Here is a 23,819-nt window from a genome sequence, read left to right on the forward strand (position 1 = left end):
CACTACACACTAATGATAGAGACAGTACACACTAATGATAGAGACAGTACACACTAATGACAGAGACACTACACACTAATGATAGAGACAGTACACACTAATGACAGAGACACTACACACTAATGACAGAGACACTACACACTAATGACAGTAACACTACACACTAATGACAGAGACACTACACACTAATGACAGAGACACTACACACTAATGACAGAGACACTACACACTAATGACAGTAACACTACACACTAATGACAGAGACAGTACACACTAATGACAGAGACACTACACACTAATGACAGAGACACTACACACTAATGACAGAGACACTACACACTAATGACAGAGACACTACACACTAATGACAGAGACACTACACACTAATGACAGAGACAGTACACACTAATGACAGTAACACTACACACTAATGACAGTAACACTACACACTAATGACAGTAACACTACACACTAATGACAGTAACACTACACACTAATGACAGTAACACTACACACTAATGACAGTAACACTACACACTAATGATAGAGACAGTACACACTAATGACAGAGACACTACACACTAATGACAGAGACACTACACACTAATGACAGAGACACTACACACTAATGACAGAGACACTACACACTAATGACAGAGACAGTACACACTAATGACAGTAACACTACACACTAATGACAGTAACACTACACACTAATGACAGTAACACTACACACTAATGACAGTAACACTACACACTAATGACAGAGACAGTACACACTAATGACAGTAACACTACACACTAATGACAGTAACACTACACACTAATGACAGAGACACTGCGTATTAGTGACAGAGAAACATTATGTACTAAAGACAAAAACACAGATGTCAATGTTCCTAATTATGTTCTTTTGTTGAACTTTTACAAACAGAATGTTCATATTCCTATTTTCCTAAGTGTAAAATTTATTATGTATGAAGGTTTTTTCCAACATTGAAAATAATTGTATACAATTATTGTTATTTTGTCCGTGTCCGTTTCCTACGTCAACACGTGTCTGTATAAATCCCTATCACTGTTTTTTCCCCTATGTCAACACGTGCCTGTATAAATCCCCATCTTTGTCCGTTTCCTACGTCAACGCATGTCTGTATAAATCCCCATCTTTGTCCGTTTCCTACGTCAACACGTGTCTGTATAAATCCCCATCTTTGTTCGTTTCCTACGTCAACACATGTCTGTATAAATCCCCATCTTTGTCCGTTTCCTACGTCAACACATGTCTGTATAAATCCCCATCTTTGTCCGTTTCCTACGTCAACACATGTCTGTATAAATCCCCATCTTTGTCCGTTTCCTACGTCAACGCATGTCTGTATAAATCCCCATCTTTGTTCGTTTCCTACGTCAACACATGTCTGTATAAATCCCCATCTTTGTTCGTTTCCTACGTCAACACATGTCTGTATAAATCCCCATCTTTGTCCGTTTCCTACGTCAACACATGTCTGTATAAATCCCCATCTTTGTCCGTTTCCTACGTCAACACATGTCTGTATAAATCCCCATCTTTGTCCGTTACCTACGTCAACACATGTCTGTATAAATTCCCATCTTTGTCCGTTTCCTACGTCAACACATGTCTGTATAAATCCCCATCTTTGTCCGTTTCCTACGTCAACACGTGTCTGTATAAATCCCCATCTTTGTCCATTTCCTACGTCAACACATGTCTGTATAAATCCCCATCTTTGTCCGTTTCCTACGTCAACACGTGTCTGTATAAATCCCCATCTTTGTCCCTTTTCTACGTCAACACGTGTCTGTATAAATCCCCATCACTGTCTCTTTTCTACGTCAACACGTGTCTGTATAAATCCCTATCACTGTCTCTTTTCTACGTCAACACGTGTCTGTATAAATCCTATCATTATTCCTTTTCTACGTCAACACGTGTCTGTATAAATCCTATAATTATCTCTTTTCTACGTCAACACGTGTCTGTATAAATCCTATAATTATCTCTTTTCTACGTCAGCACGTGTCTGTATAAATCCCTATCACTGTCTCTTTTCTACGTCAACACGTGTCTGTATAAATCCCTATCACTGTCTCTTTTCTACGTCAACACGTGTCTGTATAAATCCTATCATTATTCCTTTTCTACGTCAACACGTGTCTGTATAAATCCTATAATTATCTCTTTTCTACGTCAACACGTGCCTGTATAAATCCCTATCATTGTCCCTTTTCTACGTCAACACGTGTCTGTATAAATCCCCATCACTGTCTCTTTCCTACGTCAACATGTGTCTGTATAAATCCTATAATTATCTCTTTCCTACGTCAACACGTGTCTGTATAAATCCTATCATTATTCCTTTCTACGTCAACACGTGTCTGTATAAATCCTATCATTATTCCTTTCTACGTCAACACGTGTCTGTATAAATCTTATTATGTCTCGGATGTACACATTAAATCTGGTCCTGGTCGCTTCTCTTCTACCTCGGATTCAGCCTGGGTTTTTTTTATAGCTGCCGCGGGTCTAAATCAAAGAACTACCCACGCTAACTCTGGATTCCCGCCTTCATTTTCAACTCGTATATTTTAAAAAGCTTTAATTTTGCTAATGATATCTTTTTAAGATACAAACTAGAATTTATCCATTAGTAATGATTATTAACTTTAACACCAGTGTTTATTAATTAATTGCTCTTAATATCAACTCCTTATAAATGATTAGGGAGTAGTTCTACGATAAGCATTATGAAGTTTTAAAGTCCGGTTTTAAGGAACATATTTTTCTAAAAAATGTTTCTTGAAACCCGGCTTTAAAATTTTAAAATGCTTATCAATAACAATAGATAACCATTTAATTTGTCAAGTTACTTTATATCATTGTGTAAAAATTGTTAATCATCATTTCTCACATGTTAACCTCATTTGCAATCGATCACAGAGTGAACATTTCCGCTGTGTTTTGGTCTGCAAACATATGTAAACCCCGTGAAACAACAAAAGTTTTGGTATGAATTTGCTAAATGACAATTTATAATACCCGCGAAAAGGATTTTGTTTCACGAGAGGGAGTGGGTGGGTCATGTTTCAAAAATATTTTCCGTTTTCCATTGATTCCTATAGTGAAATACGTCATTTTAACCTAAATTATTGTTATATCTCTTTCCTTTGTCAAATAAATCAATTTTTATGAAAATTCATATGAATATATATATTGGCATAAAAAAATAATTTAAAAATGATAATTTTTAAAAATTTATCAGAGGGTACAATGTAGGTGGTGAAACAATACAATCGTTCGTGGTTCTTTTATGTTTAGATATGGTTATTATCACATAAATATAACGCCAGCTATCACCAGTATATTGATTATAGATATTAAGAAAGATAGTCATTTAAGGAAATCAATCAACAGCAAAATAATGATGTTTATAAGGGGAAAAAACTCTCCCAAGTCCAAGTCCACCCCCTCTCCCTCGTGTTGGGCATCTATCGATGTTACAAATCATGTCAGTTGTGTACTAGCAAACTAACACAGAATCAAAGCAGGCACTGTTAAGCAATACAGGTGGATTATGTAATTATTGTGCTATGCGTGTCGTTTAAAAGTGTGTAATTTTTTTTATGGTATGGCGTCGTCCGTCTGTCCGCCCGGACCTTGTCGGCAAAGTGAAAAGTGAACTGGAGGCTCCAGAATCCATTTGATCGCCATGATGAAAGGAAGATGCCTATTGTTTTCCAAGGTCCAGGGTCAAGGTCCTATCCGTTAACAGGAAATCCTTGTAGGCAGAACACATACCAAACTATTGAGCCTAGGACCGTCAAACTTGGTACACATACTCCTCATGCCAAGTTGAGGACGCCATTTGTTCTTCAAGGTCAGAGGTTAAGGTAGTAGTATCACTTAGTAGGAAAACCTAAAAGTACACAGGGTGCAGACCGAACCGTCGCCACGGGGCGAGTACATAACCTGTTCACACTTCAACTTGGTGGGTGCACCATGACCTACTTTACGACTAAAAGTAGATCGAATAGTTTTCTGGACCTTTTCTCATCATGGATACAGATATTGCGCTGAAGGTCTTACGGGTGCTTGTGCTGTCGTCGGTCTTCCTGTTACTTTTGAACTTGCATATACGGGGCAGATTAAACAGTTTGTTAAGATTTTGTTTATTCAATAAATCAAATAAATTTTGTAGAAGTTACAGCCTAAATTATCTCGCTGATATTTTACATGCTTGTTGATTAGTGAGGTATTAATGGTACTACATGTGTTCTACTTTGAGGGACTCTCGTTTTACTCTTTTAATGCAAGATGGTCTGCATTTTTTGTTTTGTGGATTCATCCTATTTTAATCTTGTAATAATGATATCGATCATCATTAATAAAATCAAAATCTTTGAATGACGATAAAACATTCTACCATTCCAAGTGTGTTGAACACGCAGCTCGCACCGAGTGTTTATCATCGTCGGAAACTCACGGTCGGTCACTCTAGACGATTACCTACCGTGGGTCACAAGGACAGTATTTTCGTGGAAGGTGTGTCTCGGCTTCTATATGCGATTGGTCGCTTTACCATTCATTATTGAGATATTCAACCAATGAAAAAGCCCCTTATTTCCAGTCCTCGGTAGCATAGAAAAACATGCTCTCGAAGTCAAGATTTTGACTTCGTTTAAGTCGGACAAGTTACAAAAATTTCAGCGAGATGCTTTATCTGCATTATTGAAGCGGGGATGTATCTGCGTCTATAAAGACAAGGGAGGAAAAAGCATGTGTTACCAAACGTTTGTGCAGGTGCGGCACGAGTTCGTAGTTCCATCATACGGGAGCAATGTGTGTTTTTTTTAACAGACTTGGTATTTCATCGTTTTCTATAGATATGTTAAACTTACTTGCGTATTAAGTACTGCGGTAATTTGTTCTGCGTTGTCGGCACAATTTGAGCCAGTAATTGTGACCTCTCTAAAACACACCTCTCTCTCGTGTAAACACAATTGATGTCTCACCAACGCTAATTACAAAATGACACGTGAACGGGATTGTAAGACCATATCTTAGTTCAAATTTGCAACTAATTTTTAAATTATATCATGCATGACTGATTTTATTCACGTGACATGAAGAAGTGATGATAATAAACATACCAGAGGCGGATCCAGGATTTCCGAAAGGGAGGCGGCACATGTGAAAGTGAAGTATTAGTTAAAATAATCAGCCATTTTGGGTGCCAAATCTGGAGTTTTGATATTGGCACAACAAAAACACACACACTTTCATGGGCGCCGCCATTGAGTACCGGGAACATGTACGGTGATTCCCATTGGTCCTCGATAGGTCACGTAAGATCACGCATTTTAATGAGTTATGCGAAAATATCGGCCTTGTGACCCACGGTAGGCAATCGTCTAGAGCGACCGACCGCGGGTTTCTGACGATGAGTGTTTATGTATTTACATGTACGTGTCCCATATCGCTATGTTGAAATGCACATGTATGTGTTATTGAACTTATTCAATAAAGGAATTGAAATTAAAAGTATTCAATTACTATCGCACGATGGAAGACTCCTCAAGTGACCCCCCCCCCTCCAATGCCAAGATGTTTTCGTGAAACACTGATACCCTCCCGGACCAGCAGAGTAATCATCGCCCCCACAAAGTTCTATACATGTGTTACACGGAATCCCCGTCACTGCCCAATCAAACGTGGTGGCCAGGTTTTCAAAAGTAGGTCAATATCCGGGGTTAAACTATTTGGTACCCAAAGAAAGTCTTGTCACAAAGGATACACATGTAAAATATGAAAGCCGCATCACCAATCATCTAAAAGGGATGACATAGGTTTTCAAAAGTAGGTCAAAAAAGCTACCAAGGAAAGGTCGTTTTCTGTCCTGTATAGAATATTTCATTTATAGTGAGACGTCATCGACTGTAAATTATGTACTATAAATCCTATAGGGGCGAGATCAAAAGGTCGATAACGGATAAAAATCTGAATTCAAATAGTTAGGGGAGGGGGTGAAATCTCCTGTAAGTTTCTGTCATCCGACATCGATTACACTTTAGTTGGAAAAAAAAAAAGATCAGCGATTGTTTAAAACTCTTGACCACATATTACATTTTAATGAACATATAATAGTTTTAATGCATGCATTCATTTGTGAATAAACAGTAGAAAATGTATACAGAGTGGCATTTATAATCGTATGTTTATACTTATTGTAAATCGATTACTTTCAACATTCATTATATTAGTTTTACAGGGGGAAAACTATGTGATGAATTGTTTTTTGTAAGACATTGACTTTTGACCTCGCCCGTTAACAACGAGAAGATTAATTAAGAGGTAAATATAGCGGGTACGCATAATTTATGCATTGTCTGTTAGGTGTCAGGAGAATCCTAACGTGCATATTATTCAGCCGCAATTTTACGACTGAAAGAGCGTATAACATGACTAAGAAATGTACATTTTCCTTAAACTTAATGACGCGGTACTGTTGTAACGAAATACACAGCTTTACACAGATAAGACCACCGATGATCTTGCCATTGAAAATCTACTCTGTTGAATACATACATGCCAACTTTTGAAAATCCCCTTGGGGGATTTTGCTCGCGACGACCTTTTTTCAATGCTCAAAATTCACGACATTTTACCATGAAAATAAATATTTGTCTTTTCAAATAAAATATCAATCTAATCATTATACATGTATCATACATCAAGTGTGTTTGACCATTAACTTTAACAAAACTATATATAAAAAAAAAACTTTGAAAGATATACATAAGTATTTTATTAAAATCATCTATTCAGCAAAAAATCCTCTCCAACAAGTCACATACATATTATCAAATAATACTTAAAGTTGCATCCTTTTACACCATATACACATTGGATGGTCTATATATCAAAAATTTATGCATTTAGGTACGAGTACAAAGGCGATCTTGCTTGTCTGTAAACAATTCCATGGGCTTGCAGAGTCTGGTGGAATAATCTACATTGCAACCAGAAAAGGAGTGATCTGCCCTGCTATGAAGTTTGCGAACAAAACCTTTGCACCCATGACATCTGAAATAATTACCAGGAAAAAAACACACATCAAAATATACGTTTTTACTTGTAAAATAAGGCTACTTTCTAATATAAAATTCAGTACAGACTTGTGCAGATTACGCATCACAAAGTCTATTGAATACTACACTATATAGACTATGTAATATATCGCTATATAAACAGATAGATTCGGATAGCCTATATTATTATACAGTGTAGTTGGAAAAACATATTTGACGTACCTTTCATGTTGCATATTTTGGATGCTGTCAGCGAGAGGCAAAAATCTGGAATGTCAGATTGTTTGGTGGTGACACTATTATCATTGTCATTCACGTTTGTGTAAAGGATATGTCAATTTGAAATCCGTCTTCTCGATTAATTACTATCAAAACATGCTTCGCACTGTCCAATAAGCACCCCGACACAGGCAGACCAGGTAAATTACATCACCCCGATACCATGCGACACAGGTAAACAGCAATGGCTGACTATTGTCCCGATTTCTGATTGGCCAGTTCAGAAATGACGCGGGATTTCAAATTCCGGTTGGAAATGGGGGTTTGTTGTCGTAAAATGGGATATATTTTAAGAAAATCGGGATTTCGGGGTATTTTTGCAATCCCGATCGGGATTTCCTTTTCAACTGCTTCAAATCGGGAGAATCCCGCACAAATCGGGAAAGATGGCATGTATGTGAATACTACTTTGCTAGAGATCCTTATTGTTCAAATACTGTACCCATGGGTGCAAATTGTGCTCCATTATCAGGATTCATTTGACCAGGTTTTGAATTCTTATGAGGCTGAATTTGTTCAGAAGCTTCTACATAAAAAATCTTTAGCTGTAGCCTTCAACTCAACATCAAGATATATGACCGACGTTTTATCTATTACATGCAACACAATACATTCCAGACAAAGGACGACAGTCTTCCACATCCACCGACAACTTCCCATATTTCTGTAGCAATTCTTATCATCACCAGTATATGGTGCTCGTCATTCAAATGAATCAATATGCAAGAGCTTGTTCTGTGTATGATCAATAAGTGAATGGAGGCAGGCCACTGACAAGTCAGCTTTTCAACACTCATTTATAGTCAGCATTTAAGATTTTGATGGTAGTTATAGTGAAACAAGCTATATGTATTGGTGTGTAGAATGCTGTCTTAAGTGTTTCATACCGATTGTTAGGCTGTTCTTTACACATTGATTTTGACTACGGATTACATCGTTTACCTATCCCGTGGGGATCCGGGTTAGACTAGGTCCTCAGTACCCCTTGCTTGTCGTAACAGGCGACTAAATGGGGCGGTTCTTCGGATGAGACCGTAACAAGAGGCCCATGGGCCATATATCGCTCACCTGAGTCACCTTGGTCCATATCAGAAGACTTTCTATATATATTTGCATGTAAAACCGTAGTCCTTATCATGGCCCCAATCTACCCCTGGAGGCCATAGTTTTCGCAAACTTGAATCTACACTATGTCAGAAATTTTTCTTGTAAATGTGAACTTCTTTGGCCCAATGGTTCACGAGAAGAAGATATTTGAAGATTTTTCCTATATATTTGTATGCAAAACTTTGATCCCCCCTTGTGGCCCTATCCTACCCCCAGGGGCCATGATTTGAACAAACTTGAATCTGCACTATATCAGAAAGCTTTCATGTAAATATCAGCTTTTCTGGCTCAGTGGTTCTTGTTGAGAAGATTTTTTTTTAAAAATTCCTATATATTTGTATGTAAAACTTTGATCCCCTATTGTGGCCCCATCCTACAACAGGGGGCCATGATTTGAACAAACTTAGCTCTGCTCTATGTTAGGAAGCTGTTCATGTGAATATCAGCTTTTCAGACTCAGTGGTTCTTGAGAAGAAGATTCTAAAAGAATGTCCCTATATATTTGTATGAAAAACTTTGATCCCCCCTTGTAGCCCCATCCTACATGTAAATATTAGCTTTTCTGGCTTAGTGGTTCTTGAGAAGAAGATTTTTAAAGATTTTTCATATATATTTGTATGTAAAACTTTGATCCCCTATTGTGGCCCCATCTGACCCCCAGGGGCCAGGATTTTAACAATTTAGAATCTGTACTATATATCAGAAAGCTTTCATATAAATCTCAGCTTTTCTGGCTTAGTGGTTCCGGGAAGAAGATTTTTTCTATATATTTGTATGTAAAACTTTGACCCCCTATTGTGGCCCCATCCGACCCCCAGGGGCCATGATCTTAGCAATTTATAATCTGCACTATATCAGGAAGCTTTCATATAAATCTCAGCTTTTCTAGTTCAGTGGTTCTTGAGAAGATTTTAAAAGATTATTCCTATAAATTTGTATGTAAAACTTTGATGCCCCCCTTGAGGCCCCATTCAATCCCCGGGGTCCATGATTTTAACGAACTTGAATCTGCACTATATCAAAAAAAAAAAAAAAAAAAAAAACCCGAAAAAAAACAAACAAAAACAACTTTGACCCCCTATTGTGGCCCCATCCGACCCCTGGGGGCCATGATTTTAACAATTTAGAATCTGCATTATATAAGGAAGCTTTCATATAAATTTCAGCTATTCTGGCTCAGTGGTTCTTCAGAAGAAGATTTTCCCTATATATTTGTATGTAAAATTTTGACCCCCTATTGTGGCCCCATCCGACCCCCGGGGGCCATGATTTTAACAATTTAGAATTTGCATTATATAAGGAAGCTTTCATATAAATCTCAGCTTTTCTGGCTCAGCGGTTCTTGAGAAGAAGATTTTTAAAGATTTTCCCTATATATTTGTATGTAAAACTTTGATCCCCTATTGTGGCCCCATCCGACCCCCGGGGGCCATGATTTTAACAATTTAGAATTTACATTATATAAGGAAGCTTTCATATAAATCTCAGCTTTTCTGGCTCAGTGGTTCTTCATCAGAAGATTTTTAAAGATTTTCCCTATATATTTGTATGTAAAACTTTGACCCCCTATTGTGGCCCCATCCGACCCCCGGGGGCCATGATTTTAACAATTTAGAATCTGCACTACCTAATAAAGCTTATCTATAAATTTCATCTTTTCTGGCCCAGTGGTTCTTGAGAAGAAGATTTTTTAATGACCCTACCCTATTTTTACCTTTTCTTGATTATCTCACCTTGGAAGGTGGCCTGGCCCTTTATTTTAACAATTTAGAATTCCCTTTACCTAAGGATGTTTTGTGCCAACTTTGGTTGAAATTGGCCCAGTGGTTGTTGAGAAGAAGTTGAAAATGTGAAAAGTTTACAGACGGACGGACGGACGCCAGAGTACGGGTGATCAGAAAAGTTCACTTGAGCTTTCAGCTCAGGTGAGCTAAAAACCGAGGTCCCGCGTCACAGCAGGTGTGAGGCCTAAATTTCGCAGCCCTTCACCGGCAGTGGTGACGTCTCCTTATGGGTGAAAGATTCTCGAGAGGGACGTTAAACAATATTTAATCAATCAATCATCGTTTACCTGAAGAAAATATACGGCTCACGGCAGGTGTTACCAGTCAATACTTTCCTCGGCACCTGATTGTTAATACTGTAGTCTTCGTAGTCAGGATTTGTGAGATTGATCCGTTTAATTGTTCATGCAGAGGCCAAAAAAAAAATTTAAAAAATTGTGTTTCCGGTAACACTGAAGAATAATTAGAGTAGGTAGGGATTCTTTTTAATTTTTTTTTTTTGTATGTATGAACACCGAAATAGATGAAAATCTCGGGATTATTTTATATTATATTTAACTCCAACAAGTTCGAAAAATATCAGACAACTAAATTTTAGAGTTTCATAATTTAATTTTTCATTTTCTCTTCATTTCAGCTGTGTCACAAAACGTTTATATTACTGAAACATCAGTGTAACTGTCAGAATTATATTAACCAAAAGATTTCCCATTTCATAGTTTGGAGATGACATGTCAGACAGATAGAAACATTTCAAAATAGTAATGTTCAAAGAACAATTAATACATTGACAAAATTATTTAATTTTCCTGTGTGAAATTTTTTCCAATTATTGCCATCGGATCCGTCATAAAAACGCTAGCACGTTCATTTAAATATCGTTAATGTTTACTGTGAGCCTAGGCGTTTTGAAGACGTTTCTTAAGAATGAGAAAAAACTATTCCGATATAAGCAGATTTTTACACAGAAATAATAGGAATTTTAATCGGATAAAAACGTTTTAGGATCGGCGCATTTTTATAGGTTAGGTCGGGTTACAATTTTTTAATTAGTCCTTACTATGCTGTGACTGATCTACAGATTGATCTGTTTGTTATCTTCATGCTTACTATGCTGTAACCAATCTACACTGCATACTTCAGCAACTACTTGCAAAAGTAGTAGCTAAAAATGGCATTCCACGGTCGATCTTAGACCTTTGACAATAACAGCCGATTGTTGTTTCCCTAACCAGTGTCACAATGTCCCTTACTTCTGATTAATATTAACACAGCATTGGAAGCATCTGTACAAAATAACTACAGGACTTTTTTTTTTTTAGATTTATTTTTTTTGTTACACATTTTATATCCTTGATGGGTACAGCATCTACAAAGAGAAATATTACAGTTCATCAATCTAACAGAGAAGTTAAAACATTAAAATTTTTATGACAATAAACAAGCAAGGTTATCCAGGGTTGAGTACTCAGTGAAAATGAGAGCCAGTCACTCCATATACCTCTATCTGATGGAAGAAATCTTTCTTTTAAAATTTCGAGGTTTGGTTCCTGTCTTTAGAAATTGTCATTTTCCCCCCAGTGAATAAGATATTCAATGTATAATGAAAGAAGATTGAAAATTTTTTCATGTTTTAAATCAAGATAGTGTTAACTGTTAAATAATGATGAAAGTGATATACATCAATCACATGGTTAATAATAAGAAGCAGGGTTTGACATTGACTCTTTTGAGCACTAGACCAGTCTGGCTACTTCAAATGATTTTTGCTAGCCCTGACCTTAAATCCACTAGCCCCGACCAACTTCCCAGAAACTGATAGTTTCTCAATATTCAAATGTAATTAATTCAAATGACAAACATCAAGTTTGCATGAACTAAAACGTACTTAATTGTCTCATCAACAAAAAAGAGCTTTATTCTCCTCATTCAATTTAATGCTTTCATTTTCAAACACATGTTATGTTTCTTTAAATTCTACCCGGTCCATTTAAAATAAAATGACCTCAACCGTTTTTTTAAATCTCTATTTCATAAGCCTTGCTTTGTTTCTTCCCAACCTTTTACTTTTTTCTCTTGGGACATCTTTTCTTGAGGACGAAAAGTCGTATTTGAATATAGAGACATTCCCGCACATATGTCAACATAGAAAAATGGCTGTTTACGACGTAATTTATTAATTTGATAAACACTTTCCTATATTTGATTCTAATAAACTGGTTTTTTTATATATAGAAAATGAAAATAAATCCATCTAAAATATCGAGTAGATGTCGTAAACCATCACTTCCGACAGCGACTTATCTATTAGAACTAAAAATAGAGATTGTGTCATATGCAGTTCAAAATTGCTCGCAAACATTACCGTTATTCTATTTTAGTTAAGAATAAAATATCTTATGGTTTAAAGTAAAGTTTCTTGTTTACTTTTTCAACACGACCAGTCGGACTAGTAAATCGATATTTTACCTGACCGGACCTATCATTTAGTAGACTCAGTCGGTCGGATGTGCCTTAGTGTCAAACCCGGAGAAGCCAATCAATTTGCACTTTGACCTTTTTGAAAGTTATCCACCTTAATGAAAATTAGAAAAATTTAATTTTGAAAAGAATAGTTGTGGTAAATGATGAATTTTATTTCATATTTTTATACAAAGAAGTTCATGCAACTTTGTACCATTTAATTTGTATAAATATACAATTCCTTTCAAGAATATTTTAATAAAACAAATTCTTCCCAAAGACTTTGATGTAAAACTTAAATGGAAATAATTCAAACAGCACTATTAAATAGTATTTATTTTGACAAAATCTTAAAACTTCATATTAATTTTACCAACGACTATGGTTAAGGTTACGTACAAAACTATCATAATTGCACATCTTCACAACAATATAAAATTTTCAGATTTCAAGTTTAATATTTATTAACTTAATATTATGTTAAGTTATATATTCTTATAATAAACAAAAACTTGCATCTCTCATCACTTTTGACAAGATTTTCAAATGTATCTGTATACAAAAATGACTGACCAAGTATCAAGACTCCAATTAACAGCCAGGTTCAAAGTTCTAATTATTCAATCATGTAATAAAACAATCATTGATATTTTCTCTGTCAATACAATTTTTCAGCTATCCTCAAAGTACAGTATTAACCTCACCTTAAACGTTCTGTGAATACTATACTTCAGAAGTGACTGAAGCACTGTGTTGACCGAGAAAATGTCAATTGTTCAAAATTTGCTTACTGATAATTGACAATTTACTGTACTTCTACTTTCAATATAAAGCAATTATACATAATTATCAATAATTAAATTATCAATATAAAGTAATTATACAGAATTATCAATAATTAAATAACACACTTTCGTTTGTTGACTGTATTTCAGACAAATGCCTCAATGGCCTCATATAGCAGAGTCCCACCCAGGCCACAAAACAAGAACTGTTCCGTGAAAGGCAGAAACTCTTAATCAGACTCGTCATCTGGTGTCATCATAAATACATCCAGTGTTCGAAATTAACCAAAGACTGATAGACCGAGTATATGTCAAATTGTCTATGCCGATTTTCTAGGTTTAAAACAATAGAACTATCCCAAAAATCGACTTCTGATAAACGTTATGAGGAAAGGAGGACATTGTTGTAGAAATGGGAAAGAAAATATGCTTACTAAGTACATTAGAAGTAAATGACAATGTTTTTAAAGTTGTGTTTTTTTCCAATGTTGTGGTCTATGCCAAGTTTTAAACCAATTTCGAACACTGCATCTATCAGTTCTATATTTCCGTCTGCAGTTACATAACCACAACATTCCTATCAAATCAAAAGCTCACCACTCGGACTCTCTTCCCCATAGCAGTTGAAGGCAGGTTTTTCCTGAACTTTGCACGAACACATCCACTATTTCCATGTGATCGTGTGACTTTGCCCCATATGACTCTAATGCGACTGGCTTTGTCATGTCCAGGGCAAGCTGTCTTCCTGCAAAATATTTCACAAAATAGAATTTGTCTCTCTCAAGAATCCCAATCACCCGTGCAAAAATTTGCTTTCTTTTAGAGGAAATAGGGAAAGATTTTCCACTACAAAAACATTGGATCCAGGAAGCCAAGAGGAAGATGTGAATCTACCAGTACAAAATTAAGAGGATCTACAAAGAACACATCACAACAGAAAAGTCAACAGAAGCCTTCTGGAGTTCTCTTGCACTTCGTCGGAGATGAGCACATAAACCATAAATTCTAAATAAGTTAGGAACTTTGATAAAATGCATATAGTACATTACACTTGTTTAAATCATGCTGATTAATCATTCTGACTGATTGATAATCCTACAATGACCCCCCCCCCCCTTCAAATTAATACTTTCGAAGACTTCAGGAAAGGTGGGTTTTATTGAGGAGGAAGCTAAGATTAACAGCAATGCATTTTAAAATCAGTAAAGAACTTAATTATTTTCAACCATTTAATCAATTAATAATTACTGTTAGCTGTCATTCAACAAGTTACAGTGTGTTCACATTTTTTTCAATCAAGAAGTTGAAAACAATGAGCAATATTGTTACTTGCAGTCATTCTCAAAATTGAATTATATCTAAAGACTAATGGCTAGACAATCAACAGCCAAGGTGTTTTAACAAATGTTCATTTACCTACCCCTCCCATTATCTCTGTTCACAAAGTGATTAGTATATGTCACGAGCCGCTTTATCAGAACCTGTTGAGATCGTTTTTTTTTGTTTTTTTCAATTAACCAGATTTGCTCGAGTACATAGACTTGCATTTCTTTTTTGAAATTTCCTTTGAAATTTGTGTGACAGAGACCCCTACACTTCTGTTAATTCTCCAAGAAAACATTCAACAAACAGTTGCCCCTCTTCAAAAAATCTAAAAAATGCTGTATTTCAGACAAATGCCTCAATTGGCCTCACTTTAAACAGAACTTCACTGAACAAACAAAACAAAAACTGTCCGTCTGCAAGTGAATCTGTGTGTCAGACTCGTCATCGATGTCATCATCAATACACATACTCATAAAAAATCCCTCCATCATCACTCAGGGGTAGACAAATTCATAAGTACTCGACCAAGATGAGTACAACTACATAAACTCTGAATGTGTGCACAGAGTTCTTGAAATTTCTTTTGAAGTGTCAGACATTTGGTCCGATACTGTTAGAAATAGTGTCAGCCCAAACAAAATTTTATCAGTCCAGAAAAAAATGCATTGCTTTTGAGGTTTTTATAAATTTTATTTATAATCAACTACAAGTGTTATTGTATTCAATCTCCATCTCAGCTATACGTTCATAAATTCTCCTTTCATACCCTTTCGCATCTTCCTCACACTCTGAATCTTCTTCAATTCACCGAGTCACTTTTTTGCTCCATTTCTCTCTCATCCTCCACTTCTGTCCCATCCTCCACTTCTCTCTCACCCCACTTCTCTTTCACCCTTCACTTTTCTCTCTATCCTGTCTATTCCTCTCAACTTCTTTCTCATCTTCCTCTGTAATCGTTTAAATTACTCTCTCTCACTTTGGCCCGGGTGTAGTTGGTCTCGCGACTTTGAGCAGATGGTGTCACCTAGTAATAGGTAAAACCGCATCAAACAAAAGTCATTGTCTCCCAGATTCCCGGTTTCTTTTCTCCTCGTAGTTCTCACTACAGATTCCTCACGTTTACGTTTCAATGTCTTGCCGGATTTAGCATCGGTTTGAAAATTTATGGGCCACATGGCCGCCATTTTCCCCGGTAAAAAACGGACTTCGATCCCGATCTTTTATCGCCATCAGGACCGACAATTAAGTAATTTTTGTCGGACATTTACTACTTTTATCGGATAATCCGACATTACCGACACTTTTCAAGAACTCTGTGTGCAGAACTTAAAATGCATGTGGTGCACCAGGGCTTGAAATAATCAGTGGCCCGGGGCCAGTAAATCCTGGATTTGAGCAAGTTATTTAAAAGAACATGTGCAACATAAATTTTGGTAATTATAAATTTCTCAGCTAACAAGCCACGAGCCATTAAAATATTAGACGTGTAGGTGTCCAGGTTTTCATAACATGCAAATTCACTTTTCGCTCAAGTTGTACTATGAAGTAACATAATATAAATTCACGAATGTTTGTGAGAACGACTTTGTCTTTAGGAGTATAGTATACAATCGACAACTCTCGGATGATTCCTCTACATTTTACAGAGGTTGAGCCACCGGAGTTCTGAGTTAGTAGATCTCAGAACGTCCATTTTCAGCTGCAAGTGCCTTAAATGAGCTGTCTACTTTTGCGATGCTTTAGTAATATGGTGACAATACAATTTCACAAATGACAAAGTAAAGACGCAGACTATTTTGTAAATTTTTATGTAAAAAAACACAAATTAGAATAGTATTAGCATGACGTTTTTCATGTCCGCTGTTAATGCTAGTTTGAATAAACAAGATACTAGGCCTGATCATAAAAATGTTTCATTAATATTAGTAACTATGGAATTTTGGCCAGTTTTTTTCACATCCGGTGGTCCAACGGGACAATAAAAGTTATCAATTGACTAGTAAAAATTTTGGTTGAAAGCCCAAGTGACCAGTGAAGAAATATAATTATTTCTAGCCCTGTGTATATTACACTTGTTTAAATCATGCTGATTAATCAATTTGACTGATTATTGATAATTATGTAAAATTAGAATGAACTTCCCCCATTTCAAATCAATATTTTCCGAGTCTTCAGGAAAGGTGGGTTTTATTGGAGAGGGAGTTGAGATAGCAGCAATGCATTTTAAAATCAGTTCACAAGGCCAAAATAAAAATATTGTTTGTTTCCCCTCGCCCGACCGAGTCTGAAAATTCACACCGACCCATAAGTTTTTATTACGCCATTCTGGTGAAGTTTTTTTTTTAATTTTAAGAAAATTTCAAGGTCGTTTCTGGTGCAGATCAGTATTTTATAATGACAAAAATTTTCTATATCTTCTTTGGTTTCGATCCAAAATTAAAAAATAATAATACGAATACAGGAGGTGTTCTGGTCCGAAATCTAGAAATTTCGCCGCCTCCAGCTGGAGGCGGCATTCTCTGGCTGATTTCAAATACTTACAAGCCGAATTCAATTTTAAGCTCATAACTAATCAATAAAACGATTCTTCTTGTACTTAACTAATATCGATTTTATGGGTTCTTTCATCACATAAACAGTCTCTTGAAAACATTTTATCAAACTGTCGAGCTTTGTTTTGAGTCACGAGACTCGTTTGCTCAAATGGCAGTGAAAATTCGGTTGAATACAATTGTTGGCTTCTGTTTAATATCGAATTTTGGATTGATATTTTCTTTTAATCGATATTAATAAGTACAAGAATCATGATTGTTTTATTGATTAGTTACAAGTGAGTTTAACATTGAATTCGGCTCGCAATTCGGACTAGTGATCTGCAAGATCGAGATGGAGAAATGTTGTCTGTACGAGGAGCGAGGAAACAAGAGAATTCTGGGCATCCAGTGTGCAAGTTGTGTTCTTCAGTAGGGGAAAGTGTTGATATTTCAGACGGATGCGATATTTTTGACAGTCAATCAGAAGCATTCTCAATTTAACTTATTTCTGAACTAATGCTATATTTACAAACTGGAAAACACCTAATTATATGCACATGTGTAACTCAGCTCTGATTGGTTGATGTCAGCATCCATTTTGTTTGATCGGCAAAATCAAGTCCCGTTGAAACGTTTTCTGGTAAACTAGATCTACCGATATCATTTAAAAATATAATCAAAATCACTATCATATATAAATTAAGATAATGTGCAAAAAACAAAAGCATAAAATGTCAGTGAACCATAAATAAAAGACAGCAACCGAGTTTACCAATTTTATAACACCATGTGTCTAAAACTAACACCATTGTCCATAGTTGCAACATTCTCCCGAACTTTATTTAAGTGTTAGTATGTGGCATAAATAGCAGAGAAAATTCTGATGAAACCCAATGTTCGTCGAATCAACCAATATGTATACATGTAGTCCAATGCCTAAGTTTAGTGGTTAGATAATGAGCATTTCCAAAATACATGAAGTACTGTCCGAAATATCGACACCTTCCCTAATTGCAAAACGTGGCAATCAAAGCAGAATTTACGCGAGAACTGACTATACGAGTTTGATGAGGAAACATGGATGATGTGCTTCACGACGTTTGGTATCAGGCATTGTTAATGGTTATGGGAATTTCATAATAAATAAAATTCTGCTAGCTAAAAAAAAACTTTTTACCTACCTACCGACCTTCCTCTGAAATTTAGGGTTGGGAGAGGGGAAACAAACATATTTTTAAATGTGGCCCAACTTAATCATTTTCAACCATTATTGATTGATATGGACTACTGGCTAAACAATCAACAGCCAAGGTTTTCTAACAAACATGTGCAGTTTGCTAACCTGCCTTTATGTCTGTTCATAGAGCAATAGTATATGTCACGAGTTTATTTATCAGAACAACGAAGGCGAGCTGTCGAGATCATTTATCAGAACCACGAAGATGAGCTGTTGAGATCATCTTTTTTAATTAGCCAGTCTTACTCAAGTGCTTAGACTCACAATTAAAAAAAAAATTCCTTTGCAATTTGTGTGACAGAGACCCCCTACACTTCTGTTAATTCTCCAAGAATTCAACAAAGAGTTGTCCCACTTAAAAAAAAAACAAAACTAAAAAGTGCTGTATTTCAGACAAATGCCTCAATTGGCCTCACTTTAAACAGAATTTCACCAAACAAACAAAACAAAAACTGTCCGTCTGCAAGTGAATCTGTGTGTCAGACTCGTCATCGATGTCATCATCAATACAAACTCACCAAAAATCAATTCATCATCACTCGGAATAGACAAATAGATTTGTGAAGTACTCTACCAAGGACAGGTAGAAATCATATGCCAAATTACTTTGCCATACCACAAAATTCACAAGCCCTACCTTTATTTAAGACATTGATAAATAAAACTATTAGAAATTGTTGATCTTGTATTTCATTAAATCAGTTCATTCTTTGCCATTTCATTGCTCATTGTAATAAACCCATGATCATGTTCCCTCCTATGATTTATCTCCGGATTCTCTTCGTTTTATCATGTTGTATGTGTGATCTGTGGATACAGACAGCTACATGTAGCTGATCACTATTTTAACATTCAGGGTCCTTTCTCATCCGGCTAAATGTCACAAACTTGTCCATGTTTCGATTCATGAACACACTGCACGTTCACCTTGACATTGCATCTAAATAGATTCTGCACTTTGCAATCAATTTTAACTTTGCTGTACATTTAAACATTTTAATGATGAATGCCGGCATACTTCCGATTTATCCATGATCCCTAACATCAACACACTTCCATTTAACATCATTATAATGGTTTATTTTACTTTAAAAATTGACTTCTCCGTGGACAGTTTCCTTTTGAAATTTTACCTGTTCCACTCTGGGCATCGGACAGCCATTTGTCTACTCCTTGTCACAGGCAACGAAATTGAGGGGAAAGACTTGCTAAATGCGAGTTAAAAATTGAAATTGCGAGTGAAAAATCACAAGTGATCGCAACTTTTGGCGAGTGAAAAAAAAAAGGATCTTTTTTCCGAATTTCCTTGGTTTATTGGCTGTACTTTGAAGTTTACAATAATTTTGTCTTATGCATAGAAATGCTTTACAGAATTAATGTACAAGTATTGAAAAAGTAAACGTGGATCGAATAAATAACTAAGGCCAAGATCATCTCAGTCAGTGAAGTCGAAGATGACCTACTTCATGTACACTTTGGGCGTCTCAGAGACGTCTGATTTGAATAGCAAGCATGTTGATCTCATCTGTGTTTACATGAAACAACACATGAAACTGTTAGTGTCACCGCTTCATGCGGTGTCCTTCTGTAGTCAAACACTTAAGAGTTCGCAGGGTCTGTTTTTTTTCCAACTAGAATTTTTTAGATGAAATTTCCAAAAGTTTTGAACATATAGTTTGAATTGGCGCAAACAGTCTTCAAGATTTCAAATAACATGATGTTGTAAATAGGTGGTAGATCTCCAGACAGCGAGTTCGCCGCACAAGTGTACCCTATGACCCTCATCATGCACCAATGATAAATTTATGTACATGTATGTTGTCTAATAATTCATTAAATTTTAAATGAAAAAATTCTCAATATTATTTTTATTATTGTACTTTAAAGAAGATTTTCCCTATATTTTGTTATAGATACATGCTTATTTTCTTAAATTCCTGTAAAACAGCAATCGATTGAAAAATGCTAGTAAAAGCTCAATTTTGCTAGTTGGAAAATAATCCACTAGCTAAAATTTGCTAGTAGTGAAAAAAGTTAATTTCGATCCCTGTTGAAAAACTGAATAAAAACGAATAGCTGCTTCTCCTAACTCTTGCATCAAATTTAACTTAGAAGAGTTGTCCAGTGGGATTCATATCCTTACACCAGCACCAAATATATTATTCCCATGTCTATCATTATTCACATTCCCTCTACTCCGATCGACCTTTGTAATATTTAATATTGGCTCTTGATACGTTACCTTTTGGCCTTATACACATAGGCACATCGTTTGCCAAAGTAGAATGTGGTTTCTTCCTTTGTGGTCACGCCATCTATTTTTAACAGAGCTGTGTTCTCGTGCTGGTTTCTTAGTCCCCTCTTGTACCCAGTGAAGACAGCTTTGCTATACAGCCTGAAATATTACAAATTTCTACTGCTTCATCTATATCAAGGGTTTATTCAGCTTTTAAATGTCACTGCATTTTCAAGGATAGACATCAACTGTACAGTGTGTGTGTTATGTAAAATATCTACAGTAGGCAGTGTTTGAAATTGGGTTGAAAACCTGGTATAGACCAGTGATTTTTAAAGACCCATTTTAGGTCAGAATATCGAACCCTTCCCCTTCCAAAAATTACCAATTTTCTCCCCAATAATAAAACCTGGCAAAAGAATGTATTTGTTAAAAAATAAGTTCAATGTGAGTAGTTTATGTACAACATAACAAAGATGCATTAATTTAGAAAGAATAGTAGGAAATTTTAAATATCTAAAATAAAAGAATGACATCAATTTGTGTTTGATTTATATGATATATTTAGAACTATTTACAATAATGACTAGGTTTTCCCAATTCGATCAAAATGTTGGCAAATTTTCCCCAATTCGAAAGCCACAGGACCCTTTTGAAAAAATGTTGAAAAAATCACTGTAGACCACGGGTCTCAAGCTAAAACAAGATGACTTAGACCTCATCAAATTGGCATAGACCGCAACATATAAAAAAACTATATAAATTTAAACCATTTTCATTTTCTTCTTAAATGTACTTAAAGTTAAAAAGCATATTTTCTTTCCATAACAATCCTCCTTTCCTCACATTTATCGGATGTTGACTGACCATGCAGGGTCCTTTGGGATGACTTTATTGCTTTAAATTTAGAAAATCAGCATAAACAATTTTTTTTTGTTCATCTTAATTACAGTTAGCATATAGACCAGTGTCATTTGACATAGACGCGGTTAATTTCGAACACTGAGTAGGCTACTATACACAGCATTTTTTCCCTACCCACTAGTACCCATTCAATTGGGAAAAATAGCGTCAAAATCGAAAAAATTGGGAATTTTCTACCAATGTATCGGCAAATGATTTCAACTAAAACAAAGAAAAAAAGAGGGAACAAAAGAAGCAGTCATCTCTTTACAAACTTTTTTACGGTAATATTTGCTGTTGTGAGACATAAGGAATCGCCATAGGATCATTTCAGAATCGTCGTAGCTCTACAAATCACACTAGTGTTGAAAAATCGAGAAAATTTCATTATCGATAATCGGTCATAACGAACTAGTTAATAATGTTTATTATTTTTGGAGTTATTTCTATTTAGTTTTATGGATATGTGCAGTATACACACTAGCTGGTGTCACTGAATTCCCAATTTTCAATGTGGTGTCCACTCTGACTCTCCCCCGCACATGTATGTCTCTATGTAAAAGTAGGAGTAACGGTCAGATGAATCTTGGATTAGATATTAATTAGTATACAATTGATTATGAAAAATAGAATCGATAATCGGAATCGAAGAGCCAAAAAGGACCAACAATCGTTTCATTACTAACACACGCACTGCCATGATCTGTACTTTTGATTTAATACCGGAAGTAAACATCTTAGTTAACTTGTACAACGTTTCAGACCAAGTAAATTACGATGTCGGCGGTCTATTTTTCGGTAAGTGAATTGGGAATTTTTTGTCTCAAAATTTGGAAAAATCAACGGTTTTTGGCATTGGGAATGGTACCAGTTATATAAGGAGAAAAAACCTGCTGACATACTTCTTGTAAGAGAATAGTTTTGTCTCCATCTTGAAATATTAAGTTGTGAACAGAAAATGAAACAGACAATGCATATGTTTTACCAATATTCATTCTATTGGGAAAAACAGCACCAAAATAGAACAAATTGGGAATATTTTCCTTCATGTCAACAAATGTCATTAGTTTTAATTGTTAAACATGAAAAAGAAAGAAAGAAAAAGCCCGCTGTAGACTAAAAATAATACTGCCCCTAATCTAGGAATATAAAAGTAGTGTAGTACTCTACCTTCCAAGTTTTTTGGGTGGATTTGCTGCAGGTGTATTAGCTTCCGCCATTGTCTTTTGTTACCTGTAGGAGAACAAGGTTAGAATTACAAATTGCATATTTGCTAGCATAATCAACGATTTCAAAAAAAATCTCGGGATCCTGCAAATTTAATTGCGATAGCAATAGCTAGTTCTTCATGATGGCTGGTTTTTAGTAAATCGAATATCACTACAAGGCAAACTGTGCACTTTTTTGAAAATAGTCCGACTTAACACAGAGGTAGAGTCTAGGAGTGGTCATTAACTACGTACTGCACAACTTCAATAGAAGTTTCAATTTGTAATGTAAGGGAACAGTGCCAACTATAAACCAAAAACACAATAGTCTAAGTGTGGGAACTGCATCTTGCTCATGATACAGAAAGATCCAAATTAAAACTATCTATGCATAAAGGGTATGCAACTAAAACGCCGAAATATGCAACGACATCCCCCCTTTTTTAATGTTACGTCTGTAAATCGCCTTACTACGGAATGCGAGATAACACTCCACATTAAAAATCTAATAGCACATTTGTTGACAAATCTACTAATCCAATCCCTTGCCATTCAACGAGGAAAAACAAACAGAACTCAACGGACTAACTGAACTTCTTTCGATGTTATTCGTTACTATCTCTCAAATATCCCATTATCTATCAACCATCAGACATTTATTTGACGATTTCTCGATCAGAATCATTCATATGATTACAAGCAGAACACTTCAGCCAAATTTGTTTATGATTAAAAGAACGGTAAGTGCTAAAAAGTTATTGTAATGTGCTCATGATTTACCAACAACGACGGAAAAATTGAAAAAGGAAGCGGAAACAGTGCAAGTTCCGGTTACCATATTTTC

The 23,819-nt window shown here is 35.7% G+C and overlaps 1 protein-coding gene and 1 long non-coding RNA gene across 2 annotated transcripts; both read right to left on the reverse strand.

Annotated features, from left to right (window-relative positions):
- Positions 1 to 6,813: 6,813 nt before the first annotated feature.
- On the reverse strand, positions 6,814 to 9,037 carry LOC130050284 (uncharacterized). The gene is made up of 2 exons (XR_008798720.1): positions 7,336 to 9,037; positions 6,814 to 7,108 (listed from the first exon to the last, which is right to left on the reverse strand). It is a non-coding gene; the product is annotated as an uncharacterized LOC130050284 (long non-coding RNA).
- A 2,522-nt stretch (positions 9,038 to 11,559) lies between these two features.
- LOC125659782 (60S ribosomal protein L35a-like) lies at positions 11,560 to 23,819 on the reverse strand. Its single transcript, XM_048891567.2, has 5 exons — positions 23,756 to 23,819; positions 22,938 to 23,000; positions 20,871 to 21,023; positions 14,129 to 14,276; positions 11,560 to 11,652 (listed from the first exon to the last, which is right to left on the reverse strand). Exons 2-5 carry the CDS (start codon positions 22,985 to 22,987, stop codon positions 11,629 to 11,631), a joined length of 375 nt encoding a protein of 124 aa, XP_048747524.1. The 5' UTR covers positions 22,988 to 23,000; positions 23,756 to 23,819; the 3' UTR covers positions 11,560 to 11,628.

This window comes from Ostrea edulis, chromosome 9 (assembly GCF_947568905.1).
Source record: "Ostrea edulis chromosome 9, xbOstEdul1.1, whole genome shotgun sequence".
Taxonomy (NCBI): domain Eukaryota; kingdom Metazoa; phylum Mollusca; class Bivalvia; order Ostreida; family Ostreidae; genus Ostrea; species Ostrea edulis.

Excerpts from the sequence above, each read along its gene's own strand:
- LOC125659782 (XM_048891567.2), bottom strand. The coding sequence starts at position 22,987 with ATGGCGGAAGCTAATACACCTGCAGCAAATCCACCCAAAAAACTTGGA. Across the intron at positions 21,024-22,937 it reads CCACCCAAAAAACTTGGAAG|GCTGTATAGCAAAGCTGTCT; the intron begins GTAGAGTACTAC and ends GTAATATTTCAG. Across the intron at positions 11,653-14,128 it reads TGGGGAAGAGAGTCCGAGTG|ATGCTGTACCCATCAAGGAT; the intron begins GTGAGCTTTTGA and ends TTCTCTTTGTAG.